This window comes from Triticum aestivum, chromosome 4B, assembly GCF_018294505.1.
Source record: "Triticum aestivum cultivar Chinese Spring chromosome 4B, IWGSC CS RefSeq v2.1, whole genome shotgun sequence".
Lineage (NCBI taxonomy): Eukaryota > Viridiplantae > Streptophyta > Magnoliopsida > Poales > Poaceae > Triticum > Triticum aestivum.
In genome coordinates, this window is record NC_057804.1 from 99248893 (window position 1) to 99265256 (window position 16364).

The following is a 16364-nucleotide window of genomic DNA, read 5'->3' on the forward strand; positions in this document are numbered from 1 at the left end:
TCGACACACTCGCGGTACATCTGGAGCGCGATCTCGAGCTCCAAGTTGGCTATTTCATCGGATATCACTAGCTCGACGATGCGACGACCATGTTCCTCTACTGCGCCCAGGTGGACACCTGGGCCAAGGAGGCGGTCGAGCCTAGCGACCAGCACATTGGCATCAAGTGGGTCGCGGACAAGGCGAACGACGCGGCAGGCGTCCGGTGCAAGTACGACATGGTCGACCTCTGGTGCAAGTATGGCGCAGACGAACTCTGCCCACTTCTCGCAAGGAATTGGAGTACTGATGGGACGTATACCCGGCTGCGATGCCCTGTTGGCAGCAGGCAAGCGCCGATGGATCCGCTCTCGCTCCACGGCGCGCCGCGCTGATACGTCTCCAAATTCATGGTTTACAATAATTTATGAAGTATTCATGCCATGTTTACAATAATTTTATATGGTTTTGGTATGATTTGCATGGAACTAACCCGAACTGACGTTGTTTTCAGCAGAACTATCGTAGTGTTGTTTTTTGTGCAGAAATGAAAGTTCTCCAAATGAGCTGAAACTTTTTGACGATTTTTTTGGAACAAAAGAGATCCCCGAAGCTTCGTGGGAGGGCCAGAAGAGCCACGAGGAGGGCACAACCCACCAGGGCGCGCCTGGGCCCTTGCCCGTGCCCCGGTGTATCGTGCTCACCTCGAGGCCCATCGGGACGTGAGACCGACGCCAGAAATTCCTATAAATAGAGAAACCATCAGAAATAACCCTAGATCGGAAGTTCCGCCGCCTCAAGCCTCTGTAGCCACCAAAAACCAATCGGGACCCCATTCCGGCACCTTGCCGGAGGGGGGAATCATCTCTGGTGGCCATCTTCATCATCCCGGCGCCCACCACGATGAGGAGGGAGTAGTCCACCCTCGGGACTGAGGGTTTGTACTAGTAGCTATGTGTTTAATCTCTCTCTCGTGCGATCTTGAGATGTCACGATCTTGATGTATCATGGGCTTTGTTAACATAGATGGATCATATGATGTTTCTCCCCTCTCTACACTTGTTGTCATGAATTGATTCTTTACCCTTTAAACTTTTGTCTTGTCGGATTGAATGTTCAGATCTGAGAACACATGATATATGTCTTGCATATGAATACCCGTGGTGACAATGGGGTATTATTTTGATTCACTTGATATATGTTATGGCAATCAACTTGCAGATTCCTGAGGTGACTTTGGGGTAATCTATGCATAGGGGTTGATGCACATTTTCATTATCTTTTCTCGAAACTTTGGGGTCTCCTTGTAGTTCTTTTTGTGGATTGAGTATTATGAATCTGAAATTGTTTGATACATACCGTATAATTAACTCATGGGTACTCGCGGTGACATTGGGGTATCTAAGTGACATTAGAGTTGGTTGAGATGCATCACATGGTGTTATTTTAGTACAAACTCTTGATTAGATCGACCGGAAATAATAGCTTGCTGTTATTTTAGTACGAACTCTAGGATAGTTTGATCGGAAATAATAGATTTGAGGTGGTTTTGTACCCTACAAACAATTTCTATCTTTCGTTCTCCGCTAATAGGAACTCGGGAGTGATTCTCTATTGCACTTTAAGGGATAATCATATGATCCAACTATGTTAGCATTGTTGAGAGATTGCACTAGTGAAAGTATGCACCCTAGGCCTCATTTTCCATCATTGCAATACCGTTTGTGCTCCGTTTTACTATTTACTACCTTGCTGTTTTTTATTGTTTGCACACTCATATCCACTATCCATACTACACTTTTATCACCATCTCTTCGCCGAACTAGTGCACCTATACAATTTGCCATCATATTGGGTGTGTTGGGGACACAAGAGATTTCTTGTATTTTATTGCAGGGTTGCTCGAGAGAGACTATCTTCATCCTACACCTCCCACGAATTGATAAAGTTTAGGTCATCCACTTGAGGGAAAATTGCTACTGTCCTACAAAACTCTGCGCTTGGAGGCCCACCACAAGTCTAGAAGAATAAAGTTGCATAGTAGACATCACGCGCCTATCGCTCTGCGGCGCTCCAACAGTCTCGCTGTGCGGCGAGCCGCAACCTATCGGCGCGGACGCGCCTAGCTTCCTCTGCGGCGCACCATCGATCATGTTGTGCGTCAAGCTGCAGCCTCTTGGCGCTGACATGCCTATCTTGAGCCGTGGCACTGAAGCGCCTTGCGCCAATGGTCTGCTCAACTCTAGCGATGACGCGCATCACGTCGTCGTCCATCGTGTTGCCGGGGAGTGCCTCGGCCTCGACGGGCCGTGGCGCCTTCTTGTTTTCCTCGTCGGGGAGGTTGATGGCAGAGGCGGTGCTTTGGTGGGTTGGCATGCTTGGAAAAGGTGAACGTGCTACAGGCTGCACTTGTTGCCTCCGTGCATCACGCGCTGCCTAGGTTTATGATTAATATCACTGGGTGGCGGCGGGAAACCAGTGAGGAAATGGCGGCGTGTTCATATGATCGTTTATCCTAGTTAATTATGCATGTAATAGTTTACTTTGGTGTGTGGAATTGTCATGTGTGCACTAGCCACGTGTGTAATTGGATGTTTACCGCGTATCACACACATCTTATTTATGTGAAACGTTTCTATTCTCTTGGCTCAACACAAACAGTTTATCGAAATGAAGTGTATGCCCTCCACTGCACACACCTTGATTTGGCTGAACTGTTTCTGTTGCGTTGCCTAATCGAAAACAGTTCATCCGAGTGAACCGTATGCCTTATATCGCACACACCTTGATGTGACTGACCATTTCTTTTGTGTTGTCTAATCACAAAAAGTTCATCCGAGTAAACTGTATGTCGTATATAACACACACCATCATCTGGCTGCCCGTTTCTGTTGTTCCACCTCATCACAAATAGTTCATCCGAGTGAACTGTATGCCGTATATCGCACACGCCTTCATCTAGTTGCCCATTTCTTTTATTCTGCCTCATCACAAACAGTTCATTGAACTGAACTGTATGCCCCGCAACGCACGACAACTAAAATATGAACCGTTTTTTGATGTATCCGCCATCGCAAACGTTTTGCATCTTTTTTGACGTTTTTTAGATCACCATTTGCGATTAATGAATCGCACACAGTTTCATCGAAGGGTTTCCGATTGTAGTGTTGCTTAGCAACATCCTGCAGTAGTGACGATATGAGCAACATACATCACAACTAGCTACCAATCCAGTGTGTTCAACACTACCCTAGCATGCTACAAGATCACAATCTCATAGATTGATACCGAAATACAACCCTAGCATGCTATAAGATGCTCACAGATCAAACCCTACCACATGGTCTCGATCTACCTACATCGACTACTGAGAAGGGGGTGATTGGACTCACAGAGGCCATCGATGTAGCTTGAGGGAGATGCCGAAATGGTTGGAGAAGATAAGGTCACGAGTCACCGCCGTTGAGGACCACCAGACGGGGAAGGAGCGCTGCTTACCTGCTCATCGGTATTGATGTGCATCTGCGAGAAAGCTCGAAAGGGGGGGGGGAACGTTGGCGGGAGTTTCGGCAGTGAGGCGAAGAGGGCAATATAGGGCGACCGAATTGGCGGGAGGTGAACTGAAACGGTCCCGCCGATTTTCCGGAGATGCACTCAAGCTTGTGCAATCTCCATGGTCGCACGAGCTCAGCGCCGCGTTCCCCTCCCATGCCTTGACCGAGCCTGACTCGCTAGAAACTGCCGATTCGGCCATTCCTAGCGGGCCGGGCTAGGGGTGCTTTAATCTTCGCGCAATGGGGCCAAATAGTGTATGCGGGCAGCCAAACAGCCTAGTCTCGTCCCACGCGAGCTAGTTGGCCCGCAAGGCCTTGTACAATGAAAGGTGCTTAGGGGAGGCGCTTAGAGAAATAAACCAGGCTTTTCTTAAGCACCGGTGCTTATTTGTACATGATAGACGCTTAACTAAGTGTCTCTCCTGTAGAAATAGGCACCGGTGCTTCAGAAAAATCTGATTTATTTTCCTAAGCATCTCTCTAAGCACCTTCCATTGTACAAGGCCTAAGCGGGCTACCAAACACGCCCTTGAGTTCAGTCACTTCACGTCCCGATGGAGAAGCCAGGATTGGTTCCAGGTGGATTCTATTCTTCAACATTGGTGTTGCACAACCACAAGTCACGGCTTGGAGCATTGGCGTCATATGCAGTTGCAGGAACGGGCCATGCCATGTTCATAAACCTAGCCCACAAAAGATAATGATGGTTTCTTTTGTTCATTTTATCTCAAGCCATGGTCCTTTTTATCTTCTTCTCTTGGGCTATATCTGCTCTAGGAAAAGGAAAGGAAAGGAAAGGAAAGCAGCAGAGGTACTGTTGTGGTGGAAGCCATTGAGCGAAGGGAATCATTTGTTGAGAACTCCTTTCGGTCGCTCGAAATTGAGAGCCGAAGGAGGCTTCTCCTAAAAAATTGAGTAGCTAAAGCAAATGGGAGTTCAACTAGATGCAGCTTAACTACTCGGAAGGGAATCTTTTGATGAGTTAACCCCTTTTAGGTGTTCGGCTAGAGATATCCCAAGCATCAATTTATGGAGAACCCTAAAAGTGCATTTTTTAGAAAACGGTTTAGTATTATTGAATACCTAAAATTTGTGTTTTCACAAGGTTACTCCTCTAAAATTTCAGGAGAATTCTCACTCTGTAGTACTGATTAAAAGTACACCCTAAAGCATTATTGAGATGTCCATACATTCAATAAAAGCACACCTTTTCGGAATGCAACGTTCCATCTTTTACACAAATTCGCTAGGTCAAAATTTTTGCTTCTTAACTTTTTAAATAAAATGTAGGTATTCCAAATATCACTGAGAAATCGGAGAGCGATATTAAATGAAAGCGTTAAAACCTAGCCTCTTTAAGATGGATGAACCTGAAACAAATAGTGGCTTGATTCAGTTATACCCCCATAAGCACAAACAGATTATAAAGAAAATATTTGCCAATACAACATAGCAAACAAAACGATTAGTTGGTTTAATTAAGTAACAAAGATTTATATTAGTGGTGAGAGATTCACGTTGCTGAAATGGGAGAGGGAGTCTGTGCAGCAAAAAAATGGAAAGATGCAGAGAATCTCAAGAATATGAGAATATATTCTCTCCATTTCTTTTGCGGGGAAGAGTATAAGAATATGGAGGAAAGGTTCAACGTGATGGATAGCACTATTGTCAGGTGCACCATAAACTAGTGTTTTTCTACAGTTGTGCCATAGAATAGCGGTTTTTTTTTTTGAGCATCAGTACAAACACAAGCGCTCATATACACGCGCATACACTCATCCCCTATGAACGCACACATGCACATCATACCCTTATGAGCACCTCCGAGAGACTGAGCCGGCATATCATCTTGAGATTTACGAAGTCACCGTAGGAGCCTCGTCGTTGACGGGAACGTCTCCTCCCACTGAAAGCGCATCGCCGGAAATCCTGAAATAAATTCAGGAATAATGCGAGCACCAGGATTTGAACCCTGGTGGGTTGGGGATACCATTGTCCACCTAACCAACTCAACCACAGGTTGATTCGCGAATAGCGGTTTTCTAGTCTATGAGGATTCGTGCACTACATTGTAAAATCTAAAATTACATTTATTAAACAACCCTTCAAGAGGATTCTCGTACCTAAGTTAGTATTATGGACATAGCTATTTTTTCTTCTAAAATTCGACAGGAACTACCACAACTTTAAGACCAATTAAAACATAAAGGGAAACGTTTAAAATCGGCGTGCCGGCCGAAACTTCGGCCGGCTGCATAGCTCACAACGCGCTTACGCTCGTACACACAACCACGTTGCTCTGGTCCCACGCACCGCTTCCTGCCTCTCACCTTTTCTTCTCAAGACCAAGCTCCTCCACTCATTCTGTCCTCCACTCGTTCCATCCTCCTCCTCATACGCATTCCCTCCTCTGCTTCTTCTTTCTCAAATCACTTCATCCATGGCATCTCATGCTCCACGCAGAGACGACGCGTACAACCGTCGATTTTTTTGTTGCCATGCTCGGCCCAACCTCTCCCATGTCGCAGTGTAGGCCATGTTCGCTGCCACCGTGGTTCCGGCATGATTTTTTGCTGCATAATTTTTGCTGGAACCGCAATTTGTTTTTGCTGGAAGCATCTTTCGTTTTTGCTGCATATTGAGAGGATGCTGGTGCCTTCGCTGTATGATTTTTTGCTACATCCATTTTTTCTTGCTTGAACCGCTCCATTTTTTCCTGGAACCAGAGCTCGACTTTGCTACAATGCTAGGACGGTGGCTGCCAAGCATTTTGCTGCATCGATTTTTCTGGCTGGAACTAGCAATTAGTTTTGCTACATCCAGCCGAAAGCAGAGCTGGAACTGGTGAGATTTTTGTCTAAAATCATTCGCGACAACGCATTTTTTGCTGCAACTGTGTTACTTTTTTGCTGGAATAGTTTTTCATTTATGCTACCACTAGCGAAAACTATTTTTTTATTGTTGAAGCATTTTTGCTGGAACCAGCAACCACGGAAGCTACAACCGGTTAACAATTTTGCTACAATGGGCGACGGCGGGCGACATCGACGAGCTTTTTTTTGCTGGAACCGACACCCTTTTTTGCTACAACTGGATGACATTTTTGCTGCTACCGGCAATCTGAGGCAGAGTCAAGTATAGGTTTTTTGCGAGCTCGTCAGAGGAGGTGCTGCGCCTGGCGACCGCCGTGCGCCGGGGATGCGGCGGCCGCCGCCGGAGCTGCGACTGTCGAAACGGGGACCTGCAACTACAGGGACAAGCTGCTGCATTCACGGAGCCGGCGAGAAACAAAAGAGACGACGACGGCAGTGGCGGCGCCGGCGGCCGGCAAGGGCGGCGACAGGCGAAATACGCCGGGCAGAGCTTCTAGATCGGGCGCGTCGCTCGTCCCTGACGGCGCGATGGGATTTTTTATCAGAGAACAAGACAGAGGAGGAAGGGTAGGAGATCGTGCGGTTCCAGTTTTGCAAATCGTACGGTACCGGTGCGACCAGCCCAAATTTGGGCCGGCGCACCGGCGCCTATCAGTCGCCAAACATAAAAGCATTGGGAACGACATTATATGTCTATTTGGAACGCTAGATCAAATATCTTGCTTCCCCAATCTCTATTATTGAAGGAGGTTTTTTTTTTGAGTTCACCTCACCTCCGCGGGTTTTTTCCTCCCCACATCCTCCCCCCTTTAGTTCTCTGTTGATTTTTTTTTAATCTCAACCATTGGCACACAAAAATAAAAAGCAACGTAAATACAGTAACTTGAGATAATCTAAATCAAATCGGTATTTTTTCAAATCAAATCTTACCAAAATTTTAACCATATCAAAATTTTACTTGACTTCTTCTACCCATACACTAGTAGAAAAAGGGTCTAATGTGAAACTCATTAGTCCCGATTTTCAATTGAACCGGCACCAATGTGACCATTAGTGCCGGTTCCAACGGCCAGGCGGGCGGCGCTTATTAGTACCGGTTCGTGGTGAACCTTTAGTACCGGTTCGTGCCACGAACCGGTATTAAAGAGGTGGTGGCCTTTAGTACCGGTTGGAGCCACCCGTAGTGCACAATGTTTAGTCCCACCTCGCTAGTTGAGAGGAGCTCGCACCGGTTTATAAGCCCCGCCGCGGCTACCGTGTCGAGCTCCTCTCTAAGCAGGCCTTTGTGGGCCTATTGCAAGTCTTCTGCCCTGTGGGGCCTACTGGACCGTACGGGCCTGCATCCTGGCCCAACTAGAGATTGGGTTTCTAGTCGTATGCAGGCCGTGCCGGCCCAGTAGGCAGGCTGTTTTTGCTTTATTTCAAAAATAAAAATAAAAAAAATCCTTACCAACCGGGACTAAAGGTCCCCCAGACCACGGCGCGCCTCTTGCCACGTGGTGGGCCTTTGGTCCCGGTTCGTGTTGAACCGGTATTAAAGGGGGATCTTTAGTCCCCACTCTTATGAACCGGTACTAAAAGTCGTTTTTCTACTAGTGATACCTAAATCAAATTAAATCTTACCAAACCTTAATTAAATTAAAAAATTCCTTGAATTTCCCTACCTATACCTAAATAAAATTAAATCTTACCAAAATTTAGGATATGGTAGGTGTATATATGTCGGGCAAAATTGATGTTGAATCACTAGAATAGGTATGCCCGTGTTGCAACGCATGGCAATTAGCTAGTTAAAGTGCTGCGTCTTCCAAGCATTTCTTGCCCTAGCAAGAATTCTATGGAAAATCACCTTGTTCTAAACATGGATTACTTCCATCGAACAAATAGATTCCCCATGATATATAGCAATAATAGAAAACTGATACGATAAAATGTGCAAAACTCAGCCTTGTTGCCTTAAACAAATAGTGCCTGGTTCAATTGGACCCACTGCTAATCATCACCTCCATCAGCACAAACCATGGATTAATGAACGGCAAACTAAAATAATCCCAATAGAAAAGAACAAACTAAACAATTGGTTGATTTGTAACTAGTGCAGCAGCAACTAGCTAAAATGCTCCACACACTCTCCCTGATCACCATGCCAGATGCTTGAATGATTGGTTGCTCGAACGGATGGCTCTCGTTGCTTGCTTACTGCGGGCTTGCGGCGGAATGGCCGGCGTCATGGCCGTTCGCGCCGGCGCTGGTGCTGCCCCGGCGGTGCTGATCCATCTCGGGAGGCTGCCCTTCCTCCTCCTCCTGCTGCGGCTGCTGCTGGTGCTGCTGCTCGCCGCCGGTGGAGCGGCCGCAGGAGTTGAGGCCCGCGAGCATGCCGAGATTCGTGTCGCCCATCCCGCCGGGAAAGCTGCTTCTTGAAATGAACTGCAGCGGCGCCTGCACCGTGTTCCCGGCGCCGAAGGCCCATGCCGGCTGCATCCAGAAGGCGCCGCCGCCGCCTGCGCCGCTGTTCGGCGCCACGGCCCACATTGCCCCCGAAACAGCAGTGGGTGGCGGCGCCGGCCTGGACTTCTGCGCGGGCTCGCCGCCGTCCTCCGGGTCTTGATGGCGTCCGGTGTCCTTGAACAGGTCGTCCGCCTCCCTATACCGCTTCCTCATGAACTCCCCGGCGCCAGGATCTTGCGGCGCCTCCGGGTGCTGGTGGTGGTGCTGCTGCTGCGGCGGCGGGGGGAGCAGCTGGTGCTGATGGTGGCCATGGAACCCGAGCATGGCAGCCACGTCGTGCTGCGGCTGGTGCTGAAGGTGGTGCTGGAAGGGCGCGACACGGGAGGAGGCGCCGGGGCGCAGGGAGGCGGCGAGGGTGGAGAAGTTGGCGGGGACGGTGCCGGTGCCGGTGGCGGCGACGATAGCGGGCTCGGCCTGCTGCAGAAGCCACTCGACGGTCTCGCCGTCGGTCTTGTGGCCGAGCTCCCGCGTGAGCTGGAACACCCGCGCCGCGCACAGCGCCGGCATCCGTATCCTCCGCCCGCGCCCATCCACCTTGGTGTGCCGGTCCTTGGTCGGCCGCTTCGCCACCTTCTTCTCTGACGGCGGCTCGGCCACCGTTATCGACTGGCTGTGGTTGGCCGTCTGCGCTCCCGCCGGGGTAGCCGCGGGCACCATCGCAAGCGAGCCCATGAACGGCGGCGGCGGCGTGGCGCCTGTAGCCGCCGCGGCAGCGTAGTAGAAGGGGTGGTGGTGCGCGGCGGCCGACGCGTGGTGGGGGTGGTCCGACGTGCTGCGGCTGCTGTTGGTGCTGGTGCTGGTGCTGCTGGACGGCGCCGCCCCCTGCTGGTCCATGAGAAGAGAAGACAGCTAGGCACAGTTACATGCGTTGGACGGCGGCGCCTGTTGGCCGGAGCCGAGGAGGAGAGCGACGCACGTGCGCGCGGCGGTGGGGTGGGGTGTGGGAGGAGGTGTGGGGCTGGGATAGCGGCTGGAGGAGAGAGAGGTCAGACTCAGAGGTGGAAGAGAGGGAGAGGTGTGGGGTTGGTAGGTTTGGATTTTGAGTATGACCGTCCTAAACCCCAGAAAACCACCATTGTTGGGACCTACTCCTCCGTAGCCTGCCTAGCTTTCCTCTCTTATATAACCATAACCACAACCATGGTTCGCGTTGGGTAGGGCAAGTTTGCACCGCGTGGTGTGTATCAGCTAGCTGCTGCGTGAGGATCATGACCTGGCCAATCAATTGGCCAGCTAATTGGGGTTAAACATTGCCAAATTTGGATTTGTGGTAATCACGAGCTTGGGATTTGTGAATCCAATTAAGATTTGGAAATGGAAATACAGCTGTTTGTTAGCATGTATATTTATTTTTGGATTTCAATAACGTGTGAACACCAGATTTCTAGGGGTTCCCAGCGAATTTCCTCGGAGCCATCAGATCACGATCAAACGCATGGCAATTTCTCTCTTCGGCGTGGTAATTTGTCTGCCATTCTTTTTTACAAGATGGCAAATTTCACTTCAGAGCATGGCGAATCCATTACAAACATGTCAATTTTATATGTTTTTCGCATGGCAATTTGGACCGCCTTCATTTTCCCTTATTTTATTATGACACCATATGAGTACTATTTAAACCTTACAATCTATTTGTTTCACCATGTGCTACCCATTTTCTCAGTTTTTTAGGGAATGTCAAATGTTTATGTTATTGAACTAAAAGTTGATTGGATGGCCGGTGGTGGGTGCAATCCCATCCCTTCATGAATCAAACCCCAGTCAAGTCATGACATCGGGAGAAGTTGTTATCATTCTCTTTTGCAAGTACGTCCTACAACCTTGCTTGAAACACCAAGTATACGGTTTCTTGAATGTGTGACTTATTACTTATATAACACGTACGAAGTAATCACATATGTTGTCCTGTTAACTTTTATGTAATACGTACTCGTCAATTTCATAATTCTTGTTGTGGTTTTAGTTTAATTTTGAACTAAAACCACTAGAAAAATTATGCGATCGAGAAAGTAGCACTTATAATTTCATCACCTCGTCCCATACTTATGAAATCTTCGGATTTTTTTTCTTAACTGTATGAAATCTTCGGTTAGTTAACGATGCATGATTAGCTCGAGTTGCTCACTCACTGAATTCTCCTTTGCGGTTCAGTTTTTCAGTTTTTGTACGGAGTGAGCTGTGGTGTGTGAGCGTGGAGTCGAGTATAGCAGCTTGAGCCAGGCCGCTCGTGGGACCTTGGAATGATGAACCCAAAGAGCGGAGAAAGCTAGACAGAGTGGAATCCTTTTTCTTTGCGACTGGACACAAAGTTGACAAACGGTAGAAGCCCCCTATATGTACCCAGTTCCTCGCGACCCACCTCTTGTAATAATATAAGAAGCGCATCTAACCGTGTGCATCACAATGATGCAGAGACCGAGGATACTACTCCTTTTAAAATAAAAAAATAAAAAATATGAAGCACCTAGCTAGCATGATAAGTATGGCGCATGTCGTTCTTCAAAATCTTTGAGGTTGGATCAATTTTTACAAATCTGGTCATTTGTTTCTCACCCGGTGGCATAGAGAAATACCAAGATGCAAGCAATGGAGCTAATTATATATATTTCCTTTTCACAAAATTATCTAAAATCTTGATGTAGCTCTCATATTTTTGTTCTCATACCCATTTCAGTTTGTCCAATCCATTGTACTACTCTTTATGTTAAATCAAATGCCATCCTGACAAAAAATAAAAGAATCAATAATGCTAGACATTTTTTTTCTAAAAAAATAACATCCTTAGCAAAAACATACACGCATAATGTCAAATATTAGTACATCAAAGCAGTTTAGAAATAAAACATTTAGAGAATTGATAAAAGAGAGCACGGATAAGTTATTACATTACTTGTTTAGACACTCTTTTTCGTGTGTTATTTGGTACGTGGTCTTTAATATCTAGTAGCGGTAAAGTCAACTGATTTTAAAAACTCTTCTCGGCATTGTTAATGATATGTAGGAGACTTAAGATAAGGCATAATGTAAACGAAAATAATGGGGAGGGGCAACAAGAAATTGAATGCACTCTGATATGCTCTAATTTTGTAAACCTAGTGTATTATGGGAATCACAAGTTAGGCACTATGTGGTAAGTTGTTGTCTCTTTCTGCTGCCCATTTCACTTACAAGTGGGTGGTACTGTTTCTTTTACTATGGTGTTAAAAATCTGATGTCAGATTTTTAACCATGGCAAATCGAATGCTTTTATGTCAAATTTACTTCTTGTGAGATTGCCATGGCAAGGATTTGTCATGCTTGCTAAAGGAAATTGCCATCAAGGATTTGTCATGCTTGCTAAAGAAAATTGCCATCCTCGCATCAACTAAATTTGCCCTAAAAAACATTCGATTGCCATGATTAAAAATCCAAAGTTAGATTTGTAGCAAAATCCTTCTTTTAACAATGGCTATCCTACTCCTCTACGTATGTGGCATCAATTTTTTGCTATGTACTAGCACTAGTGTGTCGTTATACTGCAAAAGACTCTACATGACACATGTTTTTCTAGGGCTCACTGGATGTATGAATTTTGTAGGATTCGAATCCTTAGGTACTTTTTTCTTGCAAAGACACTTTGATTATAGGATTGGAGTACCTTTTTTCATGGAACTCATTCATATGTTTTGCACTCCATATCAATCCTGGTGTGAGTTGGAACCACGTTTTGTTTTCCATTTGAGAACTGAAAATGCATTTATATTCTATCTCTCTTTACTTTCTATCCTCAATAGTCTAATATTCATGTATTTATTTCCCGTACACCATCATCCATAGACATCTTACAATTTTCTTTTTTGTGTTTTAAAATCTTCTAGGGCCTCTTTGGCTCACGGAAATTTAAAAACTCGGGAAAAAAACGTAGCATCGAGATGTCATGCCATCTAATCCTACATGAACTGCAAATGTATGAACCTGTAATATAAGTTGTTTGGCTTAACCATGGAAAAAACACAGGGACTTACGCAAAGGATTAGATGCATGTCATAACTTTGTTAGAACAAAAAAAAGTTTCTACGACGTTAGAATCAATGGAAAGTTTTCTTTCCAGCCGTATGCAATTTAATTCATATATGGTTTTCATTCTTACAAGCCAGACAAGCTCTGGAGAGGAAAGAAACACTCCTAATTAAGGAACGGAATTCTGTAAAGTCCCTTTGAACCACATCAAAGTGACATCCTAATCGTGTTTTTTTCTCCTCTTCTATTTCTACGTTCTTAGAGCATCTCCAAGGGCATGTCCAAATGGCTGTCTATGTGAGATATAGACAATATGAGGCAGAAAAAAAATATGCTCTCCAGCAGATTGTCTATATGATAGTCTACCGCTCGAGATTGTCTAAATATCGATGGATATTGCCTAAATATGGACAACCGGCAGTCATTGTCTAAATGGTGGATTGTTCTGTAGACAATCTGCTAGAGAGCGTTTTTTGCTTCACATTGTTGATCTTTTGTACACACGACCATTTTAATAGTTGTAAGATATTACTAAAATATAAGAGAAAATACAGACAATCTGCTGTAAAACTAATAGTGTATATGATGATTATTTTAGACCATTGTCTATAAAAACATATAGAGAACCAAATATGCACAAGCTGCTGGGAGATGCTCTTACGTTTCCGCGCGCGGTTTAAAAGGAAAGCGCCTTTGAACAACAAGGCAGAGCGAGCGCTCTTGTGTTTCAAACTCGGGCCACGTAGAACCGAACCCGCGGTGGTTTTTGGTGGGTAGAAGGTAGGGTGGTAGCGAAGCGGAGGGGGACATCGCAGGTGCGCGGTGTCAGAGGGGGGAGCATCTAATGCTGCTGACAGCTCATCCCAACAGCACCAACCACAGGTCTCTTCACTCATACTCGCACACTCACTCCCACACACACACGCATACATCCATGTACTCTCCTCGCTCTCTCTCCTCTCTCATCACGGTTACGGAGTACAGAGAGAGAAAGGACTGGCTAGCTACAGTGCCGCCCATGTCCTGACGAGAGGTAGAGGGAGAGAAGGTCATTAGAGAGGCCGGGGTGACGAGCTATAGCTACAGGGTCCTCTCAACAATCATCGAGCAACGGAGTAGCATCTCATAGGTTGATCACGGAACGATGCTCGGCCACCCCTAGATTAGGGATATAGCAGCTAAGATTAGCTAATAGCCAGTCGTCGTGTCTCCTGCTGGAGTGCTACCGGCCAATAAACGATAAAGAAGGACCACCTATAGCTTGGTGTTTGCTCTTGGATGTTGGATCGACATGCGTGCAGCTGGCTAATCTCCAACATCTTTGTTTGTTAGCCACTCGATTTTAATAATCAAACGCTCTCCCAGCCTATTAATTAACTCACGCTCTGATGGTAAGGATAAGATTATCTCCGGTCCGGATGGACGTACTTGATAAGATAGAAACCAGAGCAACGATGGAGTTCAGTCTTACGTAGCCCTTTTTTCTTCTTCATTTGAATGATTTACGTCGCCCTCTTTGAGCTTTGCCTGCTACCCAGCCCGGCCCGACCTTATTTGGAACAGATGACATTATGGAAAAAGAGAACGGAAGAGTTCCAGGCCTTAGGATTCCCATCTGATAACATTTTTTTTGACAAAAGGATGAATTTTATTGACTTAAAATAAAGTATCAAAATGATACAAACACTATGAGCACACATCCGACCTCTCCATAGATAGGATGTAGAAAGTCAACACCAGCACACACAAACGCACCAGCAACTAGCAAAATCATATAAGACCAAAGTTATGCGTAAGCAAGGAAAAAAACCCCAAAGCGACCAATCAGATATGCGATCAGCAAATTGTACCAATGACCATATCTACACCAATTATCTCATGACATCACGCGAACGACGAAGTTTTTCAACAGCAACGCCTTCACGAAGGAGCGAGGTCGATGCTCCGCCGTCCATATCCAACCATCAAGGCAAGAATCTAGGTTTTCACCGTGACGAATCAACCCGAGCATATCCGAGCAATGTCTTCAATAAGGTAACAATGCAAAAAAAATTGTTACCATTGCCAAGCATAATAACTTGGATTAGACCTAGGATGTCATCCCAGTGCCCGAGACCGGGTGCACATAGCACCACCATCAAAACACATGTGTTGCCACCAACACTTTGCCGCGATCGTAACAGCTACATGGTGCTACCACCGTCGCTACCAAGCCATCCCTCTGCGTCAAGCCATCATCCATAGTTCAATCTAAACCATTGTTTGACGTCTCTGCGACCGACCACATCCGCGTCGTTGGCCATTCCGGCCTCAATGGCTACCATACCAGAGCATGCCACTTCGGTGCCTCCGGCGACCTCACTCGGAATCTCTTTGGTGCCTCAGCTATCCAGTGGTTGAGATGGCCCTAGGAGATCCCAACTTCGAGAGAGGGCATGCTTTTGAGGAAGCCATCCAGGCACGATGGAATCTGTCAATCAATTTTGAGGAGTATGGCATCATTCTCTTTTGAACCTACCCCCTTCATCCCTCTGAACCACAAATGCATCCAGGTGGAAGGGCGACCGGCTAGGGTTCCAGTTATCGCATCTCCCATTCAACATGTTTGTCATTGCCACCATTGTCCCGATGCCAGATCACCAGGTAGCTTTCACCAACATCAGGGATGTATGTAAGGATTTCTTGACTGAAGCAATTAGAGTGGGGTTTTCTTATATTAGCCTTAGCCCATTATGTCAAGCTTATGTCAAATTAGACAATGTACTTGATAGAGATGATCTGGTCAACAATAGTCTGCATGTTTTTGTGATGTTCATGTGATTTTCCAAAAAGCACAATGAAGGGCTTAATTGGAAATGTCTCACGCTCAATAGAAAAGTTTAGGTTATGCCAGTGGAGTTTCCTTTTAAGAGAAGAAGTATGCATTAGATAGGCAACACAGTTACGTGTTTTGGGAAACTACTTGTGTGGGACAGGGTGAACAGCACTAGTGCATGCCTGGTTATTATGATTATAGCGGAATAAATGGAAGACATTCTAGCCAACATTCTCATTGGAGAGGGAGATGATTATCAATTGACTCTAAGACTGTATATCACGAGCCGGTCCCTGAATGGGCCCCGAATAATTGCGCTTACTGTGTCAGTCTTTGGATCAATAGCTGACACACACAGTCGATGATGAAATACCGAGAATACGTCATGTGTCAAGTATTACATCGCAGATCCAGTGCTTTACAATACACACCTGCTTAGCTGATAGGATAGCTCACAGTACAATCATGCAGCGGAGTTATCTTTCTAGTCTTATGGAGTCCATGCACTCACAGGCAGAAGTTGAGTATAGCGTCGTAACCCTAGTTCGTACCTTCCACTCGATACGGTAAACCTGCAATATGACACGTTGCAGCCACACGGGTCAATACATCGAATGTATTGGCAAGCTTCACCAG

The 16364-nt window shown here is 46.2% G+C and overlaps 1 protein-coding gene across 1 annotated transcript; it reads right to left on the minus strand.

Annotated features, from left to right (window-relative positions):
• Positions 1 to 8335: 8335 nt before the first annotated feature.
• LOC123091267 (transcription factor PCF3) lies at positions 8336 to 10014 on the minus strand. The gene has a single exon (XM_044512728.1). The coding sequence runs from the start codon at positions 9746 to 9748 to the stop codon at positions 8603 to 8605; it is 1146 nt and encodes a 381-aa protein (XP_044368663.1). The 5' UTR covers positions 9749 to 10014; the 3' UTR covers positions 8336 to 8602.
• Between the last annotated feature and the right edge of the window lie 6350 nt (positions 10015 to 16364).

Excerpts from the sequence above, each read along its gene's own strand:
- LOC123091267 (XM_044512728.1), bottom strand. The coding sequence starts at position 9,748 with ATGGACCAGCAGGGGGCGGCGCCGTCCAGCAGCACCAGCACCAGCACC.